At 36.0% G+C, this 21376-nt stretch overlaps 1 protein-coding gene and 2 non-coding genes across 3 annotated transcripts; 2 read left to right on the top strand and 1 right to left on the bottom strand.

Annotated features, from left to right (window-relative positions):
* The first annotated feature begins 422 nt into the window (after window positions 1–422).
* On the top strand, window positions 423–512 carry LOC136207799 (small nucleolar RNA R32/R81/Z41). The gene has a single exon (XR_010676925.1). It is a non-coding gene; the product is annotated as a small nucleolar RNA R32/R81/Z41 (small nucleolar RNA).
* Window positions 513–533: 21 nt separating this feature from the next.
* On the top strand, window positions 534–631 carry LOC136207796 (small nucleolar RNA snoR31/Z110/Z27). Its single transcript, XR_010676923.1, has one exon. It is a non-coding gene; the product is annotated as a small nucleolar RNA snoR31/Z110/Z27 (small nucleolar RNA).
* A 13850-nt stretch (window positions 632–14481) lies between these two features.
* LOC136206363 (probable inactive leucine-rich repeat receptor-like protein kinase At3g03770) lies at window positions 14482–18839 on the bottom strand. Its single transcript, XM_065997389.1, has 8 exons — window positions 18039–18839; window positions 16468–17836; window positions 16208–16341; window positions 15881–16121; window positions 15404–15609; window positions 15276–15319; window positions 15080–15191; window positions 14482–15008 (listed from the first exon to the last, which is right to left on the bottom strand). Exons 2-8 carry the CDS (start codon window positions 17795–17797, stop codon window positions 14745–14747), a joined length of 2331 nt encoding a protein of 776 aa, XP_065853461.1. The 5' UTR covers window positions 17798–17836; window positions 18039–18839; the 3' UTR covers window positions 14482–14744.
* Between the last annotated feature and the right edge of the window lie 2537 nt (window positions 18840–21376).

Raw genomic sequence — 21376 nt, 5'->3', positions numbered from 1 at the left:
GATAGTTTTAATAGCATTATTAAAAGTGCGAAACCTCAGTCCTCGTTTTAACAAAAAGTAAATCACAGTCCTTTATCTGAAAATTAGTGAAACTACAGGGATTTTATTTAAACTTTCCCCTAAAATCAAGCTCGGACACTGTTCAAAAAAAATCAAGCTCGGACAAATTAAAAAAAAAAAACCATTAGAAAAAGAAAAAAGTTGATGCAAATTATAGTAAACTGTGATTGGGCCTGAGATGAGATTGGGCCAAGCAAGCAAGGGAACGGTTTAGGGTTTCAGTGCTCTTCATTCTCTATATATATGGAGACTACTCTTCTATGTAATCAGCCGCTCTTTTCTTCCCATCTCCTCCCTTTCACCTCCGAACAGATCTGAGTTTTTTTATATTCATTTTTTTTTTTCTTTTGAATGTTTGATTGAGGTGAGAATGATGAAAAGAAAGGACTGTGATGATCTTTCTTCAAATGATCGAATAATAATGTCCTCGCTGCGTTCTTTCTGATTCACCTTTTTTATTTTTGGGGGAGTTTTTCAATTGATGATGAATCAGGAAATCTAATCTTAGGACACCTTCTGACATAGTTTTATACTGTGTATGAGAATAACGATTCTTGTTTCTGATATTTGATCAACATTCTTTTTTCTTTTTTGCGATGAAGTTTTGTTATTTTATGATACGGATCTTATAAACCAGTGATTATAAGATTCTCAATATTTTTGTTTTTAATTTTTCAGTTGCTTGGAAATCCATTTTTCTGAGTATTATGCAGTCTTCAATTAGGATTTTTTCATTTTTTTTTTATCTTATTATTGAAGACAATAGTTTAATTTTTAATAATAGTTTTCATTTAAAATACTCCCTTTTCTCCTAAGGGGACTGTTTAATTATCTGTTTGGATTGGTTGAAAAAGATCAAAATTTGATGTGCGAATTTTTTTATACAATCCTTTCGGTTTTTTGTTTTATGTCTTTTAGGATTAGAACTAACGATTAGCACTTGAATACAATACCACTTGATTCATGAAAGATACGTTGTGTTTGCTTTATCATATTTTGACGCTCCACCAATGGTTTTCTTCACATTTCATGGTTCTGATGAATTCCTCACTATTTCGAGAGAAATTAAAAGATAATATTTGTGCTGTACTAAATTATTTGATTATCTTTACTTAAATTATATTTTTAAGAATGAAATCTAGATACTAAAATTTGAATTATAATAAAATTCAAATATGATTACTGTCATTTACTCTAAATTTGAGATATTTGGAAAAAAGGGATTATAATAGATTTTTAAGTTTGGGAATTTTGAAAAAATAAGAGTAATTTGGAATTTGAAATAATTAGAAATTTGTGAAACTTAAAAAATATTATTTTTTTTACCAAATGCAATAAAGAATACTAAAAAAGATGTAATTATTGTATTGAAACTTTCATATAAAAAAATATTAGAGGGTAAACTAGGGAGTGAAGAAATGTTGGAGAGGATGATATTATTAGTGAGAAGAGTGATAAGAAGTCCTAATGTCTTCTATGTGTAATTTTGAGTAACTTATGTCTTTTCTTTTGAAATTTTCATTTAAAGTTTAGTGACCATAGACTTAATTTACCTCTAATTAATATATATATTGTCACTAAATTTTATATGGAAATTTCAAGTATAAAAATACCCCTAATGTTGGTAAGTATGAGCAATAATACTCTTAATGTGAGAAATGGTACAATTGAAGATCTTGACAATTTAGCCCAATTTTAGACAAAACTTTTATTTTTTACTTTTAAAATTTATGCTAGCCCTTTGACGTGTGTGCATCTCACAAAATTTCATGTAACTCAAATGGAGTAAATGTCATTTATACCTTCTTTTTCATGTGTCCAGAACAAAAATCTAGAATCTGCAAATCTCATAACCTAATTCTAACGTAGAGAAACTCCAAAAGCTCATAACTTAAATTGTAAATAAATAGCTAGTTTAAGGGAACAGAAGAAGAAAGAAGAGTTGTAGAAGATTGATGGATTTCTTTTATTTGTTTTTATTTTGCGTTGGTGTTGCAATTTTTGCCGAATTGCGGTCTTAGAATAGAGATAAGTTTGGGTTGTTCTATTTTTTCCATGTTACTTTTGATAGAATGATTAGTTGGGATGTTGAATTGAAAAGAGCTATTAAAAAGAAGTTCACCAAAGTCTAAATCAAATATGAGATTGACTCCATGGCGATAAAGAGGGTACAAATGACATTTACTCAATTTTAGTGACATGAGATTTTATTAGTTAGCATATACGTGAATTGACTAACATAAATTTTAACAGTAAAAAACAAATATGTTAATGTTGTCTAAAATTGTCTAAGTTGTGAATCTTAGACCTTCAATTACACCATTTCTTACCTTAGAGATATTATTGCTCTTACTTACCAATACCAATGTTAGGGTATTTTTTGAATAATAAAAGATATAAGTTGCTCAAATTTACACATATTAAGACTTTTTTATCACTCTTTTCACCAATAATATCATCCTCTCCTACGGTATTTTCTCTTTTCCTATTTACTTTCTAATATTTTTTTTAGGGTAAATTCTAAAAAAATCCCGTGGTTTGACCGATTTCAAAAAAAAACCTATGTGGTTTGTTATTACAAAAAAAAGGACTGTGTTATACGCTGTTACCCAAAAAATGAAAAATGGCTTAACATCGTTAGTTTTGATGATGTGGCAAAGGGGTAAAATGGGAAAACCCTATTTTTTATATTTTTTTTTTCTTCTTCTTCTTCTTCGTTTTTTCCAATTTTACCCCTGCGTCACGTCAGCTTTTTTAACGGTGTTAAGCCATTTTTCGTTTTTCAGGTAACTGCGTATAACACAGTCCTTTTTTTTTTGTAATAACAAACCATAGAGAATTTTTTTTGAAATCGGCCAAACCATAGAGGTTTTTTTTGAAATTTACCTTTTTTTTTATATGCAAGTTTCAATGCAATTATTGTTTTAGTATTCTTTATTCAATTTGGCAACAAAAAAAATATTTTTTAAGTTTCACAAAATTCTAATTATTTCAAATAGATAATTTCCATGATCCAAATTACTTTTATTTTAAAAAATTCCCAAACTTAAAAAACTAAAACAATCCTATTATAATATTTTTTTCACAAATTAATTTTAAATATTGCACTAATAATTATAAAATCAACAAAATTACAAATATATCATTTTTTATCATCCAATGATAAATTCAAAATATCCTTAACATATTTATACAATTTTATTTAAAATTACTTATTATTTAATAATATAAATTTATATTAAATAAAATCATAATATTATAATTTTGTATATATATATATATATATATACCATACATACATATTAAATTTAACATTTAAGCTCATTAATATTTTATATTGTTTCCGAACAAAATAAAACCAAAACTCTAATTAGACTTAGATCTTAAGTACATGAATTTTCTAAAATTCAGACTCTAAGACAGCAGTTCCAGAAACTGTTTTAGAAAACCTTAAACAAACTCAACCTAAAATCTGTTGCAACAAAAAAATCATAAACTTTTGCATTAGCCAGAAACAGATTCAGCTTTTAAAGCAGTCTATCGCAACAGGAAATCAGAAACCTTGTAGAAAGAGAAACAATTTTTAAAAAATGTGAAAAATATTATAACTAACTCAGAAATATATTTCAACCAATTAATTAATTATCTCAATAATCTTTTCACAATTAAAATCCAATTTTAATTACTTGAATCTAGTGGAGAATACAGAATTACTCGATTGGAGGACCGATTTTACAAGTGCGTTTGGATTTTTTTTTTTTTTTTGCTAAATCGAACTTGTTTATTTATTTATTTATTTTTGTATAGATGCGTGTTATAATTTGAATGGTCAAGAACTAATTTTAAGTATTAATGTACAATTTCTCAAAATTAAGCTAGATTTCATTTAATAGTCCTAACATCTAAAAAAATTGGATTTAGAGAGGACTGAACATGTAAAAAAAATAAAAAAAAATGATTTTAGATGGTCTACCAGGCAAAAAAAATTTAATAATTTGGTTTTAAGGAGGCCTAAGAGGCCAAAAAAAATTAGAAATTTGGATTTATAGAGACCTAACAGACCAAAATAGGGATGAGTATTGGATCGGTTCGGTTACTAACCGAACCAAAGTTTGTGCTATTTTTATAACCGAATCGAACCGAATAAGATTGGTAACCGAATTTTATTTAATTGAAATTTTTTGGTTTGGTTCGATTACCGACCGAATAACCGAAAACTCATAATATTTAATTTTTGTTTAATTGTTTTTCAAATAATGCTCTTATATAAAAGTTACAATTGAAGAAATTAAAGATTAATGAACCAAAATTTATATATATATAAAGATAAAAGTATATTTTTTAAGGGTTGGATTTTATATTTTATAAGTTATTTATATATGTACAAATAAAATTATATTTTTTATATTTATATAATAAGTTTGGTTCGGGTATCGGTTATACCGATATATTTTTTCAATAATCGAACCGATAACCGATTACCCAACTAAGCCCAAATTAAAACCAAACTGAACCAAAATGTTAAAAGAACCGAACCAAACTAAAACTTCGGTTTGGTAATCGGTTACCAGTTATTTTGCTAACCCCTGGCTGTAAAAAAAAATAGAAATTTGAATTTAGAAAAGCCTAAAGAAGCCTGTAACACCGCCCACCTCGTGAATGTCATCCGCAGCTTCCAAGTTGCCCAAACAGTGCAGACGATGGACAAAATGAAGATCATCGAACAACAGACGAACCTCTAGGAGGAGAATGGGAAAATTTGGTAGTTCCTTAAGATAGACACCAGGCACTGACGACAATTTCTACCCACTCGGGAGGCTTGGGGGGCTTGGAGCCCATTACAGCATCTTTGCCGAACCCCCCTAGTGGGCTCCACCCTACTTTCTGGCCCCGTCAGCTCGCGAGCGGAACATCAATCTAAGGTATGGCCCCCTAGGAAGTTGAAGATTTGTTGGAATCCAAGATTGAGCGTTTTCTCGATAAATGAGCTCTCGATGGAGTGATGAAAGGAAACATAACCTCTAGTAAGACCCTCCCTGCATGGCCTATTACTCAGGAACCAAGGACCCTAACGATAATGTTGCTTCCTTTATGAGCACAATCAACCTATACTCGAAGGACGAGGACATAATGTGCAAAGTCTTCCTGACAACCTTATCTGGAAGTGCACAAGAATGATATCAAGGCCTGACACTAGAGTCAATCGAATCCTTCGATCTCCTAAAAGACCTCTTCCTTTCAAGGTTCGCGGCCGTAACAAAGGTCCGCAAGATCAGTTCCGACCCCAACGACCTCCGACAACGACCAACCGAACCCCTCAAAAACTTTCTATCCAGGTTCCAACACATGGCTTCACAAGTCAAAGGCCTCAATCTCGAAGTTGCTCACGACGCACTGGCTAAGGGAACTTTGTGTGAACCGCTTAAGCAAAAGTGTTTCTGTAAAATGCCTCGATCCTTCGAGGAGATAATGACCATGGCCCAGACTTTTGTCAGGTACGACAACTGTGACCGCCTTTCGAGATACAAAGAGTCAGAAAAGGACAAGGCAAAATGTGAAACCCGACGAGAGCAGAAGGGCAAGGCCCCCGTAGAAACCAAAGATAGCACAATGAGCAAGAAGGATGAAGTGTTTGGTATTCTAGAAGCTTCCCTTAAACCTTGTATGTATAGGTTATAGGTTGTTGAGGTTCCTATTAAGGAGTTAGGGTGTTACATTCCTATTGGCATATCGATTTATCTAAATAAGAGGCCTCGACATGTATCATATTTTATTTATTGTGTTCACACTAACATTCTTTTAGAGATACGCTTTGTGGGTCTATACCTCTCAGTTATTTATACATGCTACATTATGATACCATGATCTCAGCCTCTAGAAGGTTTGATATGACCTCGTATTGAATGTTGGACATATATACTGTTAAGAGTTGACACTCTGACTGTGTTTAATATTTAAGTTGTTATTTTTAATGTCTAGCATGTGACTTCTTGTCTTTATTGTTCACATGTGATTTCTTATTTTATGTAGTTAGTCAGTTTTATAGGGACTTGAGGTATGAGGACCTTAATTGTAGCAGTGATCTTTTTTTTGTCTTTTTTAGCTATTGCTGTGACAACAATCTTTTGTAAGCATTATATATTTCTTGTTTCTTGTAATGAATGTTAAGCTCTTCAGTTTATTTCAGCCTGCTCTCCATTTTTGTTTTTCCATAATCCCTTGGTTTACAAATGGTATCAGAGCTTCTGATTTAATGGGACTGTGAGTGAATGTGAGTTTGGTGAGAGAAAACAAGAAATGAATCCCTTCACTAAACCAAATTTGTGTGAGCCCTTTTGTTCTCTGCATGGCTTCAAATAGCTATTCAGCTCCTCCTCCTCCACCATTTTCTGGTGAAAACTATCAGATCTAGGTAGTGAAAATGAAAGCTTATTTAAGGGCTTTCGATATGTGGGAAGCTGTGGAAACAGAAAGAGATCCTACTCCTTTGGGTAGGGATCCTACCATAGCTCAAATCAAACTTCATAAAGAGGAGGTTGCAAAAAAGTTCAAAGCCTTGTCTGCTATTCACTCTGCTGTAACAGACGTTGTATTCACAAGAATTATGGCTTGTGAAATAGCAAAGGAAGCTTGGGATAGATTGAGAGATGAGTTTCAAGGGAGTGAGAAAACTAAGCAAATTCATGTTCTCAACTTAAGAAGGGAGTTTGAGAATCTGAAAATGAAAGAAGTGGAAACTATCAAAGACTATGCTGATAGGATATCCAACACTGTCAATCAGATCAGGTTACTAGGAGAAGACTTACCTGATACAAGAGTTGTTGAGAAAGTCCTTGTAAGTCTTCCAGAGAAATTTGAAGCTAAGATTTCTTCTCTTGAAGACTCCAAGGATCTCAGCAAAATTTCCTTAGCGGAGCTTGTGAGTTTGTTGCAAGCTCAAGAGCAAAGAAGAATGATTCGTGAAGAGGAAAGTACAGAGGCAGCTTTTTTTTTGCTAAGCAAAAGGGTAAAGCTCAAGGAAACTTCAAGAAGAAATTTTCTAATGATAAGAAGGATAAGGAGAAGACAACATCCACCAGCAAAAGATGAGTTTTTCCTCCATGTTCTCATTACAAGAGGACTGACCACCTGGAGAAATATTGTTGGGTCAGGCCAGGAGTTCAATGTAGGGCCTGTAAACAATATGGACATGTGGAGAGGATCTGCAAAAACAAATCTAATCAAGCAAATTTACAAGCTCATGTAGCAGAGGAGCAAGTGGAGGCAGTTAAAGAAGGAAATTCGTTCATGGCTACGTGTTATGTTGCATCAAATTGCAAAGATGAATGGCTAATGGATAGTGGTTGTTCGCATCATATGTCTTTAAATGCAGAAAACTTTCTTGATTTGAAAAGTTCAAGCGTCATGAATGTGCAAATTGGAGATGGCAAGATGTTGAAAGTGAAGGGGTAAGGAAATGTTGTTGTGCATACATCTGAAGGTACAAAAATAATTTCAGATGTACTTTTAGTTCTTGATATTAGTCACAACTTGCTTAGTGTTGGGCAAATGCTTGAGAAAAATTGCTCTTTGCATTTCAAAGATAAAACTTGTGTCATACTTGATCCTTCCGATGGTGAGTTTCTCAATGTGAAAATGAGAAATAGAGATTTTCCTATAAATTGGAATCTGGTGCAGTGTCATGTGTCAATTACTGCTTCAAACAATCTACATGTTTGGCACAAAAGGTTGGGTCATGTTAATTGTGAAAGCCTTAGGAAGTTAAAGCTTGGAGGAGCAATTAGATTTGATAATATCAGTTTGATAGAGGAACTTTGTGGGGCCTGTCAGATGGGAAAGCAAACCAAATTACCTTTTCCAACAAATAAAGCTTGGAGAGCTGTAGAAAAACTTCAACTGGTACACACGGATTTATGTGGTCCAATGGGCACTCCATCTTTAAATGGAAGCAAGTATTTCATAACGTTCATTGATGACTATAGTAGATGGTGTTGGGTTTATTTCTTGAAGCTGAAATCTGAAGCTCTCCATGTGTTTAAGGAGTTCAAGTTGTGGGTTGAAAAGCAATCTGGGCATCAAATTAGGATGTTGAGATCTGATAATGGAGGGGAATTCACTTCCAAAGAATTTGAAGCTATCCTAAAAGCAAGTGGCATTCATCATCAGCTTACTACACCATATACTCCACAACAAAATGGAGTAAGTGAAAGAAAAAATAGAACCTTGGTGGAAATGGGAAGATGCATGATGATTGAGAAGGGTTTGCCTAAAAGTTTTTGGGCTGAAGCAGTTCACACTACTGCGTATTTACAAAACAGACTTCCAACAAGTTCTCTTCAAGGAAAGTCACCATTTCAAGTGTGGAATGGAGATGATCCTATTGTTGAACATCTCAAGATATTTGGTTCCATATGCTATGTAAATATTCCTAAAATCCAAAGAGACAAGTTGGATCCAAAGGCATCTATAGGTGTGTTTGTTGGCTACAACAGTAATTCAAAAGCATACAGAATTTTTGATGTCAATAGCAAGAAGGTGGTTCTAAGTAGAGATGTGAGATTTTCTGAGAATGCTGCTTGGAATTGGGAGAAAGGAGCTATTGGAGTTCCTGAATCAAGTTCAAGTACAGCAGATGTTAAAGAAGAAGAACCAATTGTAGCAGTGGAAGAAGATGATGATGATGAAAATAAAGTTGGTGTCAGAGGTACGAGATCACTAAGTGAAATTTATAGCAGTTGTAACTTAGTATTATGGAGCCTGTTAGCTTTGAAGAAGCAAAAAGTGCACCTGGTTGGATGGAAGCAATGAAGGAAGAGATGAAAGTCATAGAGAAAAATGAGACATGGCAGCTTGTTGATAGGCCCAAAGATCGAAAAGTGATTGGAGTTCGATGGGTTTATAGAACCAAATTAAATGCAAATGGTTCTATAAACAAATTCAAGGCTAGATTGGTAGTCAAAGGGTACGCACAAGAGTTTGGTGTTGATTTCTTAGAAACATTTGCACCGGTTGCAAGGTTCGACACAATCAAATTATTGACTTCAGTTGCAGCTCAACTTGGCTGGAAAATGCACCAAATGGATGTGAAGTCAGCCTTTCTCAATGGCTATCTACAGGAAGAGATTTTTATCAAGCAACCCGAAGGCTTCGTTGTTGAAGGAAGTGAAGATAAAGTGTGCTTGCTAAAGAAAGCTTTGTATGGCTTGAAGCAGGCTCCTCGAGCCTGGTACACCAGAATCAATGAATATCTGCTGAAGTTGGGGTTCAAGAAAAGTCTCAGTGAATCAACTTTGTATGTGAAGCAAGTTGCGGAGGAGATACTTATAGTTTCTCTCTATGTGGGTGATATTTTGGTGACAGGAAATAGTAGCAATCAGATTGAGCAATTCAAAAATGAAATGCAAAATGCTTTTGAGATGACAAATTTGGGATTAATGTCTTACTTTCTTGGCATGGAAATATCTCAAACACAACAAGGGATATTTATATGCCAAAAGAAGTATGTTGGTGAAATCCTAAAGAAGTTTGGACTAGATGAGTGCAAACCAGTGAGCAATCCTCTAGTTAAAGGTGAAAAATTGTGTCTAGATGATGGGGCTGCTAAGGTTAATTCCACCTTATACAGAAGTATGGTTGGGGTGTCTTTTATATCTTACAGCTTCTAGACCAGATATTATGTATGCTTCAAGTTTATTGTCCAGATTTATGCAAACTCCAAGTGAAATTCACCTAAGGGCTGCTAAAAGACTACTTAGGCATGTCAAAGGAACGTCAAATTTTGGAGTTCAATTCAAGAAAGGAGCTGTTGTTAAATTAATTGGGTTCACCGATAGCGATTGGGCAGGTTCCATCGATGATTCAAAGTCCACATCAGGTTATGCTTTCACACTTGGAAGTGGATTTTTCAGTTGGAGATCAAAAAAGCAGTGTACAGTTGCTCAATCAACAGCTGAAGCCGAATACATTGCTGCTTCAGCTGCTGTAAATCAAGCAATTTGGCTCCGAAAGTTATTGGAGGATTTGAAGATGAAACAAAGTGAAGCTACAACAATTTTCTGTGATAACCAATCTGCAGTGGCAATTGCAAAAGATCTAGTTTTTCATGATTATGACAAAGCACATAAAGATCAAATTTCATTTCGTGAAAGAAGCAGAGAGTGATGGGATAGTCAAATTGGTGCATTGCAACTCAGAATTTCAGATTGTAGACATATTTACTAAAGCTTTGCCAACTGAGAGGTTTGAGTTCCTTAGGAAGGAGCTTGCAGTTTGCAGCCAAAGTGTCAAGGAGGAGTGTTAAGAGTTGACACTCTGACCGTGTTTAATATTTAAGTTGTTATTTTTAATGTCTAGCATGTGACTTCTTGTCTTTATTGTTCACATGTGATTTCTTATTTTATGTAGTTAGTCAGTTTTATAGGGACTTGAGGTATGGAGACCTTAATTGTAGCAGTGATCTTTTTTTTGTCTTTTTAGGCTATTGCTGTGACAACATTATATATTTCTTGTTTCTTGTAATGAATGTTAAGCTCTTCAGTGTATTTCAGCCTGCTCTCCATTTTTGTTTTTCCATAATCACTTGGTTTACATATACGACATTTGGATCGAAAGCGTCCTAAGAGTCACCAAAGAATCCATATCTGGACCTTCTATAATATTCTTTAGAACATCTAATCTCTCTTCTAAGAGCGGACCCAAATAGTGATAATTGTATGCCAAGGCTCGGTCGTAGGATGCATCCAAACATAGGTCAAACTCGTTTTAAAGGAATCCAAACAAAATCAAAGGCAACCAAGCAGAATGAGAGCATCAAATGAAGGAAGGAATGTGCTAGGAAGGCTATGAGAATGTAAAGATCTCTCTTTCTTTTTTTATATTAATGTTTAGAGATCAGGGGTTCGAATCTTAGGAGCGGCCTCTTACCAAAATATTGGTAGGGGAATGCTTGCCCCTAGTACACCTTTGTGGTGGGACCCCTTCCCGGACCCTCGCTTAAGCGGGGACGCGTAATGCACCGGGCCGCCTTTTTTTAGGGCATGGGGTCATGAATGTATTATGCCTTTTGGATGTGTTAAATATTATCAATGTGATGTATGAACGTTATAGAATTCAAGTACAGTAAAACCTCTATAAATTAATAATGTTGGGACCATAGAATTTTATTAATTTATTAATTAATCGATAAATTAATAATTATTAATTTACAGAGTGATTTTAAATTTTTTTAAAAATAAATTTTAAATTACTTTTTTTTTGGGGTAGAAAAGGAAAGGAAAGCAAACGAAACAAAAGCAACTACACCGGGATTAGCCTAGGAAAGCTAACCCCAATCATATCCTCTAAAAGAAGAGGAGAAAGAGCGATAAGGGGAACGGTAAGGGTAGAAACACCTAACACCCCCTCATGGCCAGCCGCCGCCAAGTGATCTGCAACACGGTTCTGCTCCCGGAAAATGTGGCTGAACTCAAGGATTTCAAAAGAGGAGCTAAGCCTCTTAATAGCTTTAATAAGGTTGCGGCTATGAAGACCCATGGCATGATTACCCAAAATCATATTGATGGCCTCCAAGTTATCTGACTCCACAGAAAGCCTTTTAACACCCAGCCTAATCGCCAGCTGGATTCTAGAGAGAATGCCCCAGAGCTCCGCAGAGAAGGAAGAACCCAAACCCAAATTCTAGGTAAACCCAGAAAGCCAGGCGCCTCCCGCATCCCTAAGAACACCTCCGGAAGCAATCTTACCATTACTGAGGCAGGAACCATCAGTATTCAGCTTCACAACCCCCTCTCTCGGCCTGCTCCAACTCACGAGGTGGACATCACTACTCTGGGAAGATCTGGCAAGGGACTCACCTTTGAAACTATCAATAATAGAGGAGAGTTTCTTCAAGAAGAACTCAGCTAAGTTAGGCAATAGCACAGCTTTATTATCAAAAATCTCCTCGTTTATCCATTTCCAAACTTGGTGACAGATAATGGCAAAGAAAATGTCCCCATGCTCCATATAAGACAATAACTTTCCCCTAATACCATCAGAGAACCAGTCGTTCACTGAATGGGACATGAAGGAAGAGAAAATATGTTGTGGGAGAATTTTCTTCCAAACCTCTTCACTCTTAGGGCAATCCCTAAGAGCATGGCACAAAGATTCAATATGGCCTCTACATCTACCGCAAGCTCCAGAGGTCGCCAAATGCCTTCTGTACCTATCTGAGTTAGTAAGTAACCTGTCTTTAACGCCCAGCCACAGGAAGCTCCTCATACGGTAGGGGACTTTAAGGGACCAAATGGTCTTCCAAATATCCGAGGGATTATCAGACCTGTTAAGGGAAAAAGCTTCAAAGGCAGATTTGCAAGAATAAACTCCATTGTTAGTCAGCGCCCAGCAATGCCTATCCATATCTTCCTCTTGATTACTCACCTTCACTCCTCTAATTCTAAGGAGAGTCTCAAGGCTAAAGAAAGAATCAAACTTAGGCCAAATCCAGTCCCCTTCAGAGTCCACCACATCGGCTAACCTCCAGTTGTGGATATCACTAGGCGGGGGGGGGGGGGGGGGGGGGGGAAGTACACACATCCACTAAAGGTTTATCCCCAATCCAGGTATCAAACCAGAAGCTAATGGACTTACCATTACCCACCTCCAGACCAACCCCCGAGCAGAACTCAGCAAATATGGCGCTAAGCCCTTTCCAGAGGAAGGAACGATTGACAACTCTCTCTTTAGGGCCCCCGAAGATCTTATCTTTTCGATACTTACCACAAAAAAGGCGAACCTAGAGAGAGGAGAGGCATTGCCACATACGCCAAAGGAGTTTCATTAATAAAACCTTATTACTATCCTTAGCTTTCCTAATGCCCAAACCACCTGAATCTTTGGGCTGACAAACCTCACTCCAAGGCACCAGATGGATCTTTCTTCCCTCCGCCGCATCCCCCCACGGGAACCTCCGGTTAATCTTATCAAGATCATTAAGCACAAGATCCGGAAGCTGACAAGCCTACATGATGTGGTTGGGAGCTGCACAATTCACCGATTGAATTAAAGTCAGGCGGCCAGCGAGGGAGAGAGTCTTGGCTTTCCACGTGGCACACCTCGTATTGGCTTTGTCCAAAGTCTCTTTAAAGGAAACTTTAGACACTCTCTCACTGTGGAGGGGAATACCCAGATACTTCCCAAGAGAATTAGTAAGAGGAATACCAGACAAATCACTTAATCTTTTACAAATTCTCGGATTCATATTCTTAGAGCACATCATCCTAGACTTCTGAATATTAAGTCTCTGACCAGAGGCCGAACAAAAACAATCCAGAATATCCATAATGACACTCAACTGCTCCTCATTACCTTCCAGAAAGATAAGGACATCGTCAGCAAAGAATAAGTGAGTCACCTGGGGACAGAAGATGTTGATGGCCACCGGGTGGAAACTCCCAATATCAATGGCATCTTGAATAAGGTGGGAAAGCCTCTCCATAGCAATAACGAAAAGGAAGGGGCTCATAGGATCACCCTGACGGATGTCCCGACCCGGAGAGAACTCCTCCGACATATCCCCATTTACCATAACCTGAAATCAATGAACAAATAAAATTAAATATGCATTACATAAGTTAATTGAACTTGAAAGTTCATTGTATTTATGTTAAAAATATTCAATCTATCATAGTTAATGAATTACTTATATAAATTTTAATGGAGTGTTGTTTCAAACCATACCAAAAATAGGGTTCTCATGAATCTGTCACAACGAATTTAGAGGAAGCAACCACTGAAACCATTTATAAACTTGAGGGAATGATTGGCCAGCTTGGTTACCGCAATCCAATGGATGTCAATCAAATATTGGATTATTCAGGTGAAAACAATGAATGCTCACAAGTCCAAAGTTTAGAAGAAATTGTGTCGAATGTTATGCAAAATTCAATTGAGAATGGAGTTGATGATGATTCGGTACCTTTGAAACCAGTCACAAGAAAGGAAGTAATTATAGCATCATCTTACAATTTTTTTTGTTACAATTTGACAATGATACACCGGAACTTTTGAATGCACTGAGAATGGTTAGAGATGAAATTCAACTAGATTTAAATTTTAAGAAAAAATAAAATACTATAGATTCATATTTTGCTAAATTATCCTAAGTATATATCTATATATATATATATTTCGCATATGTATTTGAGAAATTATTAATTTATAGAGGTAATAATACAATGTATTTATTAAGGGTTGTTCCAGAAAATTATTATCTTATTAATTTATTAAAATTGATCATTTTTTGAAATGGCCCAAGTCGGGACCAGATGAAATTATTATTTTAAAGAGTTTATTAATTTATCGAGTATTAATTTATAGAGGTTTTACTGTAGTAGTATTATAGATTAAACATTGTTTCTTGGAAAAGAAAACATACCTACATAATTAAAAGCTGCTTTTATTCTGCAAAATTATATTTCTGAAATTCATTTACATATATATATATATAGTCCCTGAATTTCAGTTTGAGCACAACTTGATAACCTTATATAAATATTGTTTGCCATTTGAAAATTGTTAAGCATAACCATATTCTCAACCTTCAACTGGCTGTTGAGAATATTGGAAACACAAGTGTATATATACTTTGCATCTGCATTTCCATCTTGAATTTCACTACTGCTCTGAGAGTGCTCAACCTGCCACTAATAAAGGGTCAGGTGTAAGGGCCGAGGGGAGACCGGAGAACCTTCACCGGAATCTCCCCGCCATCCGTCCTGAACTTGAGCAGCAAATTGCAAGTTCCACAAAACATCTTCCACAGAAGGTCTGTCTGTTGGATTCTTAAGCAGACACTTGCTGCACACTTCCATCATTGTCTTCAAAGATTGATCTGAATACCCCTTGTGAACCGCTGGATCGACCATGCTCCTTCGAGCTGTTTCATCGCCACTAATGCTTGATTGTAACTGTAATGCATATCAGATGAGAAATTGGAACAATACGTGGATTCAAGCATAACCACATAAATTGTTGTTACCTCATCTTTTACAAGTTCCACTTCATTCTTGGAGTTTATTGGTTTCCCCACAATGATTTCTAGTAATATTACTCCAAAGTCATAAACATCATTCTTCTCTTCTAAGCTTTTCCTATTAAATTACCGATGATGTTCAGACATGAGATTAGCAGCTCAAAGAATTCAAAATTGTGATCTTACTGAAGTTAGTGCTAACCTTTCAGCAGTATTAGGATCTTTCGGAACTGCTCCATGGCGAACCTGCAGGATTAAGTTGAGTTGAATACTAACTATAAGTTCTGACTGAGAGAAATTGAACAGACAGATTATGAAACAGAAGAATACCTTTCCCATATATTCTGCTAATAAAGGAAGGTTATAACTACTAATCTTTGCCACAAGGTTATGATCCAGCAAAACATCTGTCATTTTCAGATTATTTGAGTATACACCTGGCACTATCCCCGTATGCAAAAATTGGAGTCCCTTTGCTACTCCTACTGCAGCTGCTATTCGTTGCGCCCAGTTCAGTTTCTGTCTCGTATGTCCCTCTGCCAGAAGAAGGAAAAAGGTTACTGCTCATAATTGAAAGCCAAACAGCAAATGAGAATGTACAAGGAAACGGAAAAATGCAGGATATAAGATGCCATTTTTGTGGTACAATATAGCTTTTAAGTCGCACACAACCAAACTCAGATACAATTAGATATACTTCGAAACGTATTCCCATCAATAACTCTAATGTTGGATCAGAGGTTCCTCTCTGACAAGTACTTCTGCTGAAAAATTCGTATACTGAATGCTAGGAACTTCAGAAATTACCTGAGATCCAGCTTCTTAGCGTACCATTAGGTACATATTCGAATATGAGAAATATTCTGCTGACACTTGAATCATCCAAGTAGCATTCAAAGCAATGTCCAAGAGAACTGACCAAATGTCGATGTCTGAGTTTCGAGATGAGCTCTATGTGGTTCATAAACTTTTGGGTGCTGTAGCTTCTTTTCATTTTCAAGCATCTAATGGCAACGGACAAACCATTCTTAAGTCGACCCCTGTACATCTGAAAGCAACAAGCCAATGTCAAACAAAATTTGAACCTACAAATATAGCATTTACCTTTAAATTAATGCCACAACATTAGTATACCTGCCCCTGAGATCCTTCACCCATAAAAGTAGATGTATCAAAGTTGTGTGTAGCCTCCTCAAGCTCCTCCAGCGAAAAGGTACGATAAGCTGGAACACCGAGTGCTCCCAGCTTCATTGTTTGAGATATATATCCTTCAAGTTTAGCCACACAATATGCTATCAGTATTCTGCTCTTTTCAACACTTAATTATTACTCATAATACTAGTCTTTCTGAAAGCATTGACAAGAATCTGAAGCAAAGAGTGATGAAACCTTACGTGCATCTGAGAGCAATTTCGAGGGGTAACTAGTTGACGCATTCTCCGAAATTAGTCTTGTTTTGGGTTGTTTGATTGTCTTTCTGGCATTCACTTTTCTAACAATCAAGAATATCAAACCAACAAGTGCAATTCCTCCAACAAACCCTCCAATGACACCAAATGTAATAACTTTAGCAGCTTCTCCCCGTTTTCTCCGCTGAGGCAAGATTCCTACAGCTAATGCTTCGTTTCGACAGAAGGAAATCCGATTTTGTCTCTGATCTCTAGTTGCCAGACAGTTCCCAGCATACTGAACTTTTTCCTTAGAGTGTGACTTAAGACAGTTGGGCAAGTGTCCGGATATAAGATTCGAGGACAAATCAACAAAATCAAGGTCAGCACTGCAAGATTGGTTTTCAAAAAGCATTCCAGTGAACTTGTTGTCTGCAATGTTCAAGTAAGTAATGGAAGGCAATGTTAACAATGATCCCGGAAACGGACCAACGAATTTATTATGTGAAAGGTCTAGCCTTTGAAGCTGATAGAATGAGCTCACTCTGGCAGGAAGAGCATCCCTGAATTTGTTCTTGCTGAGTATCAAAGTGACCAACTTGTTTCCAAGCTGAGGGAATTGGGGTCCAAAATCATTATCTTCTAAGTCAAACACTTGAAGGTTTCTCAAACTACTTAAATCAGGAATTTCTCCATTGAAGTAGTTATGTGAAAGTACAATAACTCTAAGATTCTCCAAGTTACTCAATGAATTCGGCAAGGTCCCGTTAAACATATTTTTCCTCAAACTCAGAACACCCAACAAAGGAAATGAATCAAACCAATGAGGTAACTCACCAGAAAACATGTTATCATCAAGTATGAGTGCTTGTAGGCCAGTTAGTGATGAAAGATCTTCAGGGATGGAATCATAAAAGAAATTAGAACTTATGTTTAATATCTCTAGAGACGGCAAACGAGCAATTTTACCAGGCAATTGACCCCATAAGCCAAGAGAAACCAAGGTAAGTACTTTCAAATTTGGAAGAGTAACAAGTGTGGTGACAAAAGAATCAATTGAGAAGTTCCTAGGCAATATTTGAGTTCCTTTGTTTCCAATGATATGAAGCTGTGTTATGCTTTCCTCATAGCAAACTACAGTTACAGATGGACTCGGGTCGAAATTGCAGAAATCAGTGCTGCTATTCCAACCGTTTAGAACAGATGGATAGTTCAAAAGATGCTGAATTCTTAAAAGGGATTTACCCTCGGATGATTGCAGCTGCTCTGAATGATTGAACAATACCATAAGAATGACCAAAACAAGGATTGCAGAATACTGAAATGGAATTGCCATTGTTGCAGAATACTAAATATCATATAGAGAACAAATTAACTGCAAGATTCCATAAAGAGGAGAAAAATTAGTAACTAGCTTACCTTACGCCAATTGCAATAAAGATTGAAAATTTATCTACTGATGCAAAATCCCAAAATAATTTAATCAGCACATAGCTATGGGAAAAAGAAAATCAGTACAAAAATGATTGTATATCTTGAAGGTTGTTTAATCAAGAAGAAATGCATAATGTCTTTACCTCTTCGCTTTTGATCTCAAAAGTGCGTGGTCCTGAAAAAAAAATTGCTTATAGAGAGAAAATCCAAACCCACAAGTTGAGGTGTAGTAGAAAGTCGATAGAATCTTTGTGTCAAATGATTATGACTTGTAAATGAGGAGATACCTACCTACCGAAGCTTCTTCTCAAACTCCATTAACCCAAAATCGTCAAAGAATAATCAAAACCCAGTTGAAATATTGCATCTTTACTTACATTTTACACTTTAACCCACAGTCCAAGTGCAATCAAAACACTAACTTCCAATCTTCAAAAAGAAAAAAGCCCCAAATAATGAGTTTAAAACAGCTATTTCAGTTCAAAAAAGAAGAAAAATGTGGAATAAGGAGCATCCAAAGGGGCTTCTGATTGAAAAAAGTAAAAACGGTTGCTTTGTAGAGGCAAAGACAATTTAATAACACGGGTAAGGAAGGAAATTTGAAAATTGTGTAACAGTCGATTGTAAATGAAACAACAAGTGACCTGGAAGTTCCAGACAAGGTCAAGGACCACCACACCTCTTTGTTTCTTTTTCAAGAAAGAAAAGGAAAGAAGCTTAATATTCTGCAAATCGAATATCTTTTTATTTTATTATTTCATTTTTCATGTGCTTCTTCTTCTTCTTTTGAAGGTCTAAAGAAGATGATACTAGTAGAGAGAGAGAGAGAGAGAGTTAAAATGGGTGTGAGGATAGTTAGAGAGTGATGGATATTAGATATGGAAGGTGGGAGAGTGTGATCTCATAGAGAGAGAGAGAGATGAACTGTTGAAGTGTAATGTGGTTTGAGTTGAGTGTCTTTGTGGTGAGCTTTGGGTTTCCTACTTTTATACAAGGGTCCCTCACTACTTGTCTACATTTGCATTCTTTCCAACTAACACTAATTGCCCACTCATTATATTTCTTCCAATATTTCCATTTCACCATGTTTCTTACCTCTTCTCATTACGGTTGTAAAGCAGCGAGCCAATCCGCGTTAAAAACTCGATTTTGTTTGACTCGATTTATAAACGAGCTGATCTTAGAGTACTGTAAAACTTGGCTCAAAGGCTCACGAGCAGAATCGGTTACAAGTTCATGAACAAGAACAAGTTCGATTACAATGTTTATGGACACACTCATGAGCAAGTTTGGTTCGATTTTTGTTTTCTAATAATAGTATTTCTATAAAAGAAAAATGTAAAACAACGTGTTTTGTGTAAACTTTAGTTTTATAGGTTTCAAAATTATATAGTTTTGTGTTAAAGAAATTTCAATTGAATATAATTAATGAGTTCAATGCGAAGTTCATGAACAAAATTAACGACTAGCTTGCAAGAAGCTTGTGGACAAGATGTTGAGCTCGAACTCGAGCTCGTCAATTTTCCGATGATCCGAGCTTGAGTAGATCAAAGTGTTATGAATTCTAGCCAGTTAATCAACTGTAGCACAACAGAATTGCGGTTAGAAAATTATTTAGAATCCTTCAGGTTTGATATTTGTTTGTTAACCATTGATTGAATAAAACGTTTTAATTCACTTAAGAATAAAACATACCCATTCTGTCTCTTTTTGAGACGACTAATCCACAAGTTAGTCAATCTCCAAAGTCAGGTGCCAACTAAAATTGATATTTCTTGATCTTAAGTAGATTAATGAATCAGATAAGTAAACTACTTATCAGAGAGTGGTCATACACTTATCAAGTTCACTTATCAAGTGACATGTGATATCATCTCACTGTTACGTGATTGGTTATTCCATCACTTCACTATCAATGCCAATGTGTTCACTTGTTCACCCAATTATATCTGTATTTGACATCCTGTTACAGACCTGTTAGGCATATGTCAAAGTGAACCAGATTCTACATTGATATTATAATGAAATTTGGTCTGAAGACAATTAGAGACCTACGTAAGAAAAATTATGACACAACCATCATGTAGTTTTCTCGAGCGGATCGATCCAATCACATGTACCTATATTCATAACTGACTTAAGAAGTACTATGACTAGTGTGAATTACTATTATACAGTTATCGAATATACAAGTCTGTGGTCCTATTCATTCCCATGATTAGAATAGACTTTGGATATAGTTTTTCGCCTGTCAATCAATGGATTCTCTAATAATATTATAACACAATATATAAATGAACTAGATTAATGTCTTTATTAATGTGACATAAATTGTATATCTATACAAGAAGAATCAAAATATAATACAAAATACAAGAACTAATGCCTATGAACTAGGAGAATGACTTATTTCTCGAGGAGTTGCCTTATGGGCTACCGCCATCACGGGACATACAACATCATATAAAATTGGTACTCGAAGCTAGCTTACCGAGCCTTCCACACTATTGGATGAGCCCAAAGGAGAGTGAAATCATGAAGGAGAATGTTGAAGAGCTTATGGAGATAGGGTACATAAGGGAGAGCATGAGTCCATGTGCGGTTTCAAAATTTCTCACACCAAAGAAGGATGGGTTATGACGTATGTGCATTGATAGCCGGGTCAACAAGATCACAATTCGGTATAAGTTCCCTATACCTATACTAGATGACATGCTAGACCAACTTAGTGGGTCCAAGGTCTCTCTCGAAGATTGACTTACAAAGTGGGTACCACCAAATTCGCATTCGGGTCGATGATAAGTGGAAGACCACTTTCAAGACTCGGGATGGGCTATATGAGTGGTTATTGATGCCATTTGGGATGACAAACGCTCCAAGCACCTTCATAAGATTAATGAATCAAGTCCTCCGTCCGGTGATTGGAAAGTTTGTGGTGGTATATTTTGATGATATTCTCATTCATAGCCAAACGTTAGAGGATCATGTGGGGGCACTTAAGAATTATGCTAGATTTGTTTAGGAAATATCAATTATACGCCAATACCAAGAAGTGTGATTTTTTTTATAGAGAGTTTGGCCTTCCTTGGGTATGTGGTAAGTGGAGATGGCATTCAGGTGGATGAAGAGAAAATTAGGGTTGTTCGGGATTGGGCAACACCTAAGAATATGAGGGATATTCGGAGCCACAGGCTTGCAACATTTTATTAGAGATTCATCCAGAATTTCAACGTTATAGTGGCACCCTTGACCAAATTTTTAAAGAAAGGGAGAGGATTCAAGTGGGGTGAAGAGCAAGAAAGCAATTTTTCTTTGATCAATGAGAAGTTGAGAACAACTTTGGTGCTAGATTTTCCCGATTTGAGAAGCTTTTTGAAGTTGAATGCGATGCAAATGGGGTTGGAGTCGACAGAGTGTTGATGCAAGAGAGAATGTCGATAGCCTACTTTAGTGAGAAGTTGTGCGACTCGCAAAAATGGGC

This window comes from Euphorbia lathyris, chromosome 9 (assembly GCF_963576675.1).
Source record: "Euphorbia lathyris chromosome 9, ddEupLath1.1, whole genome shotgun sequence".
Taxonomy (NCBI): domain Eukaryota; kingdom Viridiplantae; phylum Streptophyta; class Magnoliopsida; order Malpighiales; family Euphorbiaceae; genus Euphorbia; species Euphorbia lathyris.
This window is presented reverse-complemented; position numbering and strand designations above follow the sequence as displayed.

Excerpts from the sequence above, each read along its gene's own strand:
- LOC136206363 (XM_065997389.1), bottom strand. The coding sequence starts at position 17,797 with ATGGCAATTCCATTTCAGTATTCTGCAATCCTTGTTTTGGTCATTCTT. Across the intron at positions 16,122-16,207 it reads GTGAAGGATCTCAGGGGCAG|ATGTACAGGGGTCGACTTAA; the intron begins GTATACTAATGT and ends TGTTGCTTTCAG. Across the intron at positions 15,320-15,403 it reads TAGCAGAATATATGGGAAAG|GTTCGCCATGGAGCAGTTCC; the intron begins GTATTCTTCTGT and ends TTAATCCTGCAG.